This window comes from Chiloscyllium plagiosum, chromosome 17, assembly GCF_004010195.1.
Source record: "Chiloscyllium plagiosum isolate BGI_BamShark_2017 chromosome 17, ASM401019v2, whole genome shotgun sequence".
Classification (NCBI taxonomy): Eukaryota; Metazoa; Chordata; class Chondrichthyes; order Orectolobiformes; family Hemiscylliidae; genus Chiloscyllium; species Chiloscyllium plagiosum.
Window position 1 is genome coordinate 52,880,010 of NC_057726.1, and position 10,191 is coordinate 52,890,200.

General features: G+C 39.9%; 1 protein-coding gene across 4 annotated transcripts in view; it reads left to right on the forward strand.

Annotated features, from left to right (window-relative positions):
- edc4 (enhancer of mRNA decapping 4) overlaps positions 1 to 10,191 on the forward strand; it is a 115,347-nt gene that overhangs the window by 88,319 nt on the left and 16,837 nt on the right. For all 4 annotated transcript variants that reach the window (XM_043707093.1, XM_043707095.1, XM_043707094.1 and 1 more), the window contains exons 25-26: positions 2,194 to 2,359; positions 4,058 to 4,244. In XM_043707093.1, the coding sequence (XP_043563028.1) occupies positions 2,194 to 2,359; positions 4,058 to 4,244 (353 nt within the window). The remainder of the gene's footprint in view (positions 1 to 2,193; positions 2,360 to 4,057; positions 4,245 to 10,191) is intronic.

Genomic DNA, 10,191 nt, shown 5'->3' on the forward strand with positions numbered 1-10,191 from the left:
GCTGCAGTGGTCGGTATATTGGGTCCAGGTCGATGTGTTTGTTGATAGAATCTGTGGTGAGTGCCATGCCTCTAGGAATTCCCTGGCTGTTCTCTGTTTTGCTTGTCCTATAATAGTAGTGTTGTCGACCTGGACTCAATATACCGGCCACTGCAGCGGACAGCTGGAACTGACAACCGGAAGCGGCAGATACAAATCACTATAAATGCCGGAGGAAACATCACAGAAGTGCTTCACAGGAGGCTCCCAAGCACTGAGGATGTCACCTAGACAGGAGACGAAACGTCTGCAACACAAATTCCCAGCTTGGCGAACAGAACCACAACAACGAGCACCCAAGCTACAAATCTTCTCACAAACTTTGATAATTTTAGTGTTTGTACTATTTATACAACCTGTTTACCTGTTTCACCTCTTAATCACATTTCTTGTGTTATCTCCAGTTACATTTTCTTCCCTCATTTTCTTTGTGATCTTTGCTCCAGTTGCTTCCTGCACGTAGGTTTGTCAAGCCATGGTTTCTTCATGGCTATTGTTAATGCCAACCTGAACTAGGGATATATTTTACAAAATACCGAGGGTATTGGAAATCTGAAACAGTGACAGAGCACTGGAAAAACCCAAGTCTGTCAGCATCTATGAAGAGAGAAACAGGGTTAATGTTTCAAGTTTGGCATGACTAATCTTCAGAACTGAAAGATGTTGGGAGAAAATCTCTTTATACTTCTGACGGAGAGGCAGAGGAGTAAGACAGCAGATGGTACAGAGGGCCTGTGCAGAAAACAAATAGATTTTTAATTTACGTCCTTTTTTAATTTTTTCATTTGTTTCTCCACTAATAACTATCCCATTTGTCGTTTTATACAGGGTTTGTATTACCATCTGCCTCTTCCTCCTTCTCTGCCTCTGTCAGAAGTATTAACTAAAAACAGTTTTCCACCACCTTTTCACTTCTAAAGATGAGTAATACCAGATTTGAAATGTGAGCTGTTTCTCTCTTCACAGATGCTACCATACCTGCTGAGTTTTTCCAGTGTTCTCTTTATCTGTTCTTATAATTCAGGCATCAGTTATTTTCTTTTCAGTTCGGGAAACCATTTGCTGTACAGTAAGTACTCTCAACTCGAGACAACTGCTGGCTGTCCGAGTGGTCAAAGCTCTTAAATAAAAACCACTAGTTCAAAACTTGGCTTTTGAGTGGTCATTTTTCATTACGACAACCCTATCATCCATTTCAGGAGCTGTTTACTATACCCTCTGAATTCATATCTTATATAATGTTTGAATCCATGTTTATTGTTCACTGTATTTTTGATTCTGTATTGTCTTGTTCAATTTGCAGAGCCATTTTTGTTGAATTGGACAAAGGATGTCCTTTATAAAATTGCTTTTAAAACCAAGTAATTAATTTGAGTTTAATAACTAATCAGAGCCAGTGATGAAGGAGCAGCGCTCCAAAAGCTAGAGCTTCCAAATAAACCTGTTGGACTATAACCTGGTGTTGTATGAGTTTTAACTTTGTACACCCCAGTCCAACACTGGCACCTCAAGATCATGAATTTTAATATGCATTGAGACATTTCTACTTGTACTGCAGGTGTAAGAGCTTTATAAATTCAAACCAGTGTTATTAACCTTCTGAATTACTTTCCTATTTAACCATTGAGCTAAGTTATAACTAATATTCCTGTTGAAAAATAATATTTATTACCAATCTAAAAAATTGCTAAATGTATTGAGCTGAATGACTGTACATGAGTAAAGTTCAGTTTCAGTTCCTGATGGAGTTCATGCTCCATCTGTTTCTTTTAAGTTTCATTATTTTGCATCATTCCCTGAGTGAAGTCCAGCTCTCCATTTCTTACTGGTGTTTCTAATTGGCCTAATTTGTTCAACTGGATGCAGAGGAATGGAGGAGGCATAGTTGTGTTTGGGGAAGGAGGTGATTGTGGTATGTGGGTTGTCAAAGAGAATGGTGGGCGAAGTAATTATTCTTTTGAGTTTGCTTTGGGCAGAATGGATTAACAACCACATCTTGAATTGCTGAAATAGTATTTTGAAACCCTGGAACACGGGTAATTTTGAATATTTAAGAATTTATTACTTACTTAAAATGGTATTTGCGTATTGTTTCTGCCACTTGAGAGTAGCAAATCTAATGAATGTTATAATTTTTTTTGTTATTACATGCAGAACACTGTGGAGAGTATTGGAAGAGCTGCAGCAGATGCCTTGCAAGGACCGATACAATCAAGTTACAAAGAATCGTTCCAGAGTATAGTTGTACCTGTGTTTGAAAAAGCCTGCCAGTCAATGTTCCAGCAAATAAATGACAGCTTCAAGCAGGGGACACAAGAATGTAGGTATTGTTTTGATTATTATGGTCAGTCATTCCTATATTTTAGAAGTTTAATTGTTTCCAATGATGTTTTTTTTCTGTATTTAAGTGGATTAAAGTACTGGGTGGTGTAGTTTTACTGGCACTGATTCAATCCATGGTGTTGATTATATAAGCTGATTTTTGTCAAGGTGTTATTTGGGAGAGCTATTTGAAACCTTCAATTGGTTTAACCTTGTAGCTGAGGCCAAGGAGATCATAGAATCAAACAGCACCAGACAGACTCTTTGGTCCAACTTGTTTGTGCTGCCGGAGTTATACAAAATTAATCTAGTCTCATTTGCCTGCATTTGGGCCATGTCCCTCTAAACCCTTCCTATATCTCTGTATACCCATCCTGATGCCTTTTAAATGTTATAATTGTTCCAACCTCCTGACACTTCCTCTGGCTCATTCCATACACTCAGTACCCTCTGTATGGAAAATATTGCAACTTAGGTCCCTTTTTAAATTTTCCCCCCTCACCTTAAACCTATGCTGTCTATTTTTGGACTCGCCTCCTCTGGGGAAAAGACTTTGTTTATTTACCCTGTCCATACCCATCATGATTTTGTATCCCTCAATCTCCAATGTTTCATGGAAAATAGCCCCAGCCTTTTCAGCCTCTGTTTGTAGCTCAAGCCCTCCAAACCTGGCAACATCCTTGGAAATCTTTTCTGTTCTCTTTCAAGTTTCACAACATATTTCCGATACAGGAAGACCAGAATTGTACACAGTATTCCAAAAGTGACCTAACCAATGTCCTGTATAGCCGCAACATGACATCCCAACTCCAACTCTTAATGCACTGATCAATAAAGGCAAGCATATCAAGCGCTGCCTTCACTACCCTGTCTCCTGTAACTCCACTTTCAAGGAACTATGAGCCTACACATTCCCCAGGACCTTACCATTAAGTGTACAAGTCCTGCCTGATTTGCCTTACCACAGTGCAGCACCTCACATTTATCTAAATTAAACTCCATCTGCCACTCCTCGGCCCATCAGTCTAATCAAGGTCCTGTTGTACTCTTGCGATAACCTTCACGGTGTTGGGGGAGAAAAGGCCAGTCAAAATTTCTGATCCAGCTGCTCTCCAATGAACTGTACAAGTGTCTAGGCTTGCTTGCAATCAATTTCCCACTCACAAACCACCACCCAACATAATCCTGTACCTTTGATGTTTGTCTGGATTTGTGCATGAACAGTTATACTAGTGTTGGGTTTCTTTGGGGAAGAAATTAAAAAGGATTAACAGGAAAATATAAATATTTTTGCAGAACCTTTGAGTGAAATACAAAAGTTATAAATTTCAGCCCCCTTGCTGATGGGTCATGTTTTGTAATTTCTTCATTGTTGACTATTTTTGCTTTGAGTGCATTGGTTGAGGTCTGTGCTTTAGTAAAGGACTAATGTTTGTTTTTCACTTTGCAGAATAAACATGAACTATGCTATCCAGTGAGCAACTCTGTAAAATAAGTTGTACACAACAGCATTGGAAATTGCATTGTTTTCTATGTTGTTAGTTTTAACTTTGAGCAGAATTCATATGCAATGACTGTCATGTTAAATGTTTTAATGACATTGTGTGTGTTTTAGATTATTACCCAACTCTGTTACTTCAACATCTATTTTAATTCAAATGTAAATTTATTGATGCTTTGCACTTCACCTACACAGATATCCAGCAACTTGAGATTCACCTTCAGTCCAAAAAGACCCAAGAACAAGAAATCCGTGATCCTCTGATTAGTCAGTTACAGCAAATGATTGATCGCTTCCAGAGTGTCACTGATCACCTGGCTGCTACCATCACAAATGGCATGCGTTCAGAAATGCAACATCAGCTTCACATCATTGTCAGCAAGTGAGTAGCAACATGCTCGCTGTGTGATACTTGTTCGTTGGTGTTGTATTTTGATGTTAACAATATGAACTTGAATACCTGGTCTCTGTGATTCTTTGCCTTCAGCCCATTGATTGCCATTTAGAAAAGCTATCCATCATCCCACTTGCCCATCCTTTAAGTGTGACTCTGCAAATCTTACATTTTTGGGTGATTATCTAATTCCTTCTTGAAAGTCACAATTGAATCTGCCTCTACCACCTTTTTAGGTAGTGTACTCCAGATCCGAACTGAAAGAATGTTTTATCACATTACCTTTGGTTCTTTTAAACCCATGTCCTCTGCAGTACATGGGTCAACATACTGCCCCTCTAACTCGGGCTGAGGCTTGATTAGGTGAAGCAAAATGAGAAGTAATTGATCTTTTGTTGTACAACATTTTGTGAAGTCAGACTCAGTAATGCCAATCAAATTGCTGGGGATATGATAAGTGTTGAAAAAAATATTCTACTGTTGCAGGAGAGATTGTTTTGAGATTGAAGGTGTGATATTTTTGTACAGAACAGACGAAAGCTTTGAATCGTAACTCGCTTTGAAAACCTGACCAGACAGTAGAGGATAGATTTTTAAATATGAAGTAGATTGTCCACTGCGGTAAAAAACACACCAATTTAATTTGAGTTTTCCCCAAGTCCACTTACAGACACATTAACTCCAGCTCTGGACCTTGGACCTGAGCCCATCACTCTGTTTCAACTTTTGCTCTTAATTTTTATTTCTTTTCTTTCTTTCATCCAAGATGCCTCTCTTCCATCATTTCACTAACTTTTACATATCCTCTTTCAGATACTCTGACCACCCAATTCCCTACTCTGGCTTTTCAGTATTCCCAGTTCTGCTGCTCTCCCACCATCACTTTAGGCTTGGCACCCTCTTCAAACAACTGTGTCTCTTTAAGCATCTTCAGAAGAGTCTTTGAAGTATTTGCTATACCTCATTACAAACAACAATTCCAGTCCCACTTTCATGCTTACCTTTTCAGTGCTTCAGCCGAGGGCTTACTTTGTTAATCTCCTTCCTGTCCAACTCATTTCTTATATTGCTTAGTCTTTCACCACCTCTTTACGCATTTTCCTCCGGAATGTCTTTTTACTTATGAAATAGGTCCTTATCATTCATGAATTTTTTGTGATTGATTGCAGCCTGACATCTTTATGGACCAACTCATAATCATCAGCTGCTAATCTTGCTGTTTTAACTCCCTGCTCTTCCACATGAGTTCTCACTGCTTCAGGAAGTGAATTTTTGAACTCCTCCAAAATAATCATCACTCTAAAATGTCATTTTTAATGCCTTCATCCACTTTCAAAATTCCTTTGTTTGATTCTTTCAAACTTAATGTATGTTTGACCAGGGTCCCTCCTCAGATTCCAGTAACATTGTCTGTAGGCTTCTGGCACAAGCTCATATGCACTTAAGATGTCTTTCTTCACCAATGTTGGTCAGAGTATTGAGTACAAGAGTTGGGAGGTCATGTTGCGGCTGCACAGAACATTGGTTAGGCCACTGTTGGAATATTGAGTGCAATTCTGGTCTCCTTCCTATAGGAAAGATGTTGTGAAACTTGAAAGGGTTCAGAAAAGATTTACAAGGATGTTGCCAGGGTTGGAGGATTTGAGCTACAGGGAGAGGCTGAACAGGCACGGGCTGTTTTCCCTGCAGTGTCGGAGGCTGAGAGGTGACCTTTATAGAGGTTTACAAAATTATGAGGGGCATGGATAGAATAAATAGACAAAGTCTTTTCTTGGGGTCAGGGAGTCCAGAACTAGAGGGCATAGGTTTAGGGTAAGAGGGTGAAGATATAAAAGAGCCATACAGGTCAACTTTTTCATACAGAGGGTGGTATGTGTATGGAATGAACTGTCAGAGGATGTGGTGGAGGCTTGTACAATTGCAACATTTAAAAAGCATTTGGATGGGTATATGAATAGGAAGAGTTTGGAGGGATATGGGCCGGGTGCTGGCAGGTGGGAGTAGATTGGGTTGGGATATCTGGTCAGCATGGACGGGTTGGACCAAAGGGTCTGTTTTCATGCTGTACATCTCTATGACTCTATGACCTCCTAGCCCCAGATACCACCTCTGATAGTGATGCGAGTACATCACTAGCTCTGCCTGTGAGTTTTGTTTGGACCAACAAAAATCCACATGGTCACTGGCCACTGTTTAGCCACCTTTTCAAGTGCGATGTAAAAGGCTTCCACATCCTTCTCATCAAATTTAGGCAAGGTTTGAATATATTTAAACGGTTTCTCACCAGGCCTTTGGCTACCATGGGTTTGCTCATCCTCACTAAGCTTACCTTCAGCCTTTATCTTCAACATTTTAAGCTAACTTTCCCATCTAAGTGCCAATTTCTGAAGTTCAAACTCCCTCTCATTCTTCCTTTCCCCTCTCTCCTTTTCTCTCTCTTGTCTCTCTTTCTGTTCTGCTGAAGTGATTTGTTCTTTTTCTCTTTCCTCTGCTTTTAATCATAATTCAAACCGTTTCATTTCTGTTACCCTTTCTTTGTCTTTTGCCTCTAACTCAAGCTGCTTCATTTTCAATTGAATTTTAGCCATCTCTAAAGATTCTGATGGTTTCCAGCAAATTTACATGTTGAGTTATTGTTGTAATTATCTTTCTTCCCTCATGGAAGGAGGCAGCTCCAACTCCAACTTGTCTGCTAATTCCAGCAACTTGACCGTATTCACCTTTTGTAAAACCCCCACAGTCACTTCTTCCACCCCCAGAAAACTCTTTGTGACGAGAAGAGCGATTGCAATCCACTGTTTAAACCAATCAAAATCAATATCCAGAACAAATGACACTAACACTTGCCACTCGTAGCCTTTGAGTCCAACAATCGTAATCCCAATCAAAACTATTGATCAAATCCTGCAAAGAGCTCCCAGTCTGTTATGGACCAGGCCAGACCCCGACAAAACATTTTAAGAAAATAGTCCGAGCCCCAACTTGCCAGTAAAATGGATACTCCAGGACTGATGCAGCTTGCCCAACCACTTAGTTTCAAACAAAACAGAATTTATTTACAAAATTACCAAATGAAACGCAAACAAAAGAGAACAGAATAATTTAACCTACCGAAAACCCAACAGATTATTCCAACTTAATGATGCTGTTCCAAATACTTACAACAATCCCCATAAACACCCCTTTGCAAAAAAATGAAAAATCCAACACAGGTTCTTGAGAGATGTCAGAGAGAGGAAGGATCAGCATGAACCTGTTTCTTTATGTCCAGCAGCTTCACAACTAACTGCCTGCTATAAAACCGAACTAAACCAGAGAAAAGCTGAACTGGGAGAACTTGGCCGCTCGCCTTTCATTGTACAAGTTTTTTTTAAACTTGAAAGCCTTTTTCTGAGGCAGTATCCATGAGCTATAATCAAATTGACCCTAAAACCCTTCTGACCTAGACCTCCCGGAGTCTCTAGGTTCATGAACCCTCTGGAAAACAAACAAGGACAATATATCCTTGTTAAAGGACAAGCAGCATCATTCAGCCTCCAGTTTGAAAAGCAACCCTCGACCCCCACCCTCTGCCTTCTTCCTTCGAGCCAGTTCTCTTTCCAAATAGCTAGTTCTCCCACTATTCTGTGTGATCTAACCTTGCTAACCATAAGCAGTCTTGTTGAATGCCTTACTGAAGTCCATATAGATCATGTTCACTGCTCTGTCCTCATCAATCCTCTTTGTTGCTTCTTCAAAAAATTCAATCACGTTTGTAAGACACGGTTTCCCATGCACAAATCCATGTTCACTGTCCCTAATCAGTCCTTGCCTTTCCAAATACTTGTAAATCTTGTCCCTCAGGATTCCGTCCAACAACTTGCCCATCACCGCTGTCAGGCTAACTGGTCTGTAATTCCCTGGATTTTCCTTACCACTTTTCTTCAACAGTGGTAGCCAACATTAGCCAACCTCCAGTCTTCCGGCACCTTGCCTATGGCTATTGATGATACAGATACCTCAGCAACAGGCCCAGTATTCACTTCCCTAGCTTCCTACAAGGTTCTAGTGTACACTTGATCAGGTCCTGGGGATTTATCCACCTTTTTTGCGTTTTAAGTTATCACCACCTCTGTAATATGGACACTTTTCAAGAGGTTGCTAATTATTTTCTCATGTTCTCTATCTTCAAAATCCTTCTGCACAGTAAACACTGATATAAAATACTCGTTTAGTATCTCCCACATCTGCTGTGGTTCCACACATAGGTGACCTTGCTGATCCTTAGGGAGAGAATAGGGTCACTTAGTTACCCTTTTGTCCTTAATGTATTTGTATAATTCCTTTGGATTCTCCTTAACCCTATTTGCCAAAGCTATCTCATATCCCCTTTCTGCCCTCTTGATTTCTCTCAAGTATATGCCTACTGCCTTTTATACTCTTCTAGGGATTCACTTGATTTCTGCTGTCTCTACCTGATATATGCTTCCTTCTTATTCTTGACCAAAATCTCAATTTCTCTAGTCATCCAACATTACGTACACCTACCAGCCCTGCTCTTCACTTTAACAGGAACATACTGTCTCAGGGCCCTTGTTATCTCATTTTTGAAGGTTTCCCATTTTCCACCCATCTCTTCACCTGCAAACATCAACTTTTGAAAGTTCTTGTGAACTTCTGATCACCCATCTACCCCTTTTTTAGCCCAGGTTAGCTAATGTTGCTAATGGTGCTGTTTCTTGACGTATTGTCCTTTTAATTCTGTCATCATTACTCGTCAAAAAAAAACCCTTGCAAACTACCATCCTATCTCCAACTTGCATTTCCTCTCCAGAATCCTTGAGCATGATGTTATCTCTGAAATCCAAGTATTCTCTTTTCCACAAGTCCTATATTTGTTTTGTGCCTGAACATAGTTCTAAAATGACAGTTAGCAAAGTCTGCAACCTTTGACACTATTGTCCACCTCATTCTCCTCTAATATCACTTTATTGTCAGCGAGCTGGACAGTTCTGCATTCCTCTGATTCTATTCTTATTTATCTAATTGTATTTGAAGTATTGTCTTTTCTTCTTATGTCCACAATTGTTCTGTTAAGGATTTTTTCTTGGACATCCTCCTTTATCTTCTTTACATTCTGCATGACATTGACATTGTGAAAATTAATGCTGTATGCTCACAACAACCAACTCTACCATTCCACCACCTCTCTTATTATCTGGCATCAAATACTAGATGGTCTAGACTTTTCTGAGAAAACTGAAGCTATTGTCTTTGGTTACAGCTCCAAACTTACTTCCATACTTGTCAGCAAGAAGGTTGCTTGTGATAACAGTAAAAGACTAAATTAAAACAAAGAACTGCAGATGCTGGAAATTTGAAAAAAACCCAGATATTGTTGCAGAAAGTCCGGTTTGGCAACATCTGTGGGCGTAAAGAGAGTTAAAGTTTAAAGTCCAGTCACCCTGCTTGAGAGCACAGTGAAAGACTGTGTCTTGGTGATTGTGCATATTAATGTTTAAAAGATCAACTTGAAATCAAATATCACACCAAGGTTGCAAACAGACAGTCTATGTCCATCTCGGATCATCTGCTGATACCCTGATTTTATCCATTAGTTACCTCGAGAGTTAACTATTTCAATGCACTGATAGCTAATCTCCCCTATTTTATGTGCAGTAAACTCAAGAACTCACAATACTTTGAGATATGTGCTCATTTAATTGTGTGGAGTTTGCACGTTCTCCCCGTGTCTGCGTGGGTTTCCTCCGGGTGCTCCGGTTTCCTCCCACAATCCAAAAGATGTGCAGGTCAGGTGAATTGGCCATGCTAAATTGCCCGTAGTGTTAGGTAAGGGGTAAATGTAGGGGTATGGGTGGGTTGCACTTCGGCGGGGCGGTGTGGACTTGTTGGGCCGAAGGGCCTGTTTCCACACTGTAAGTAATCTAATCTAATC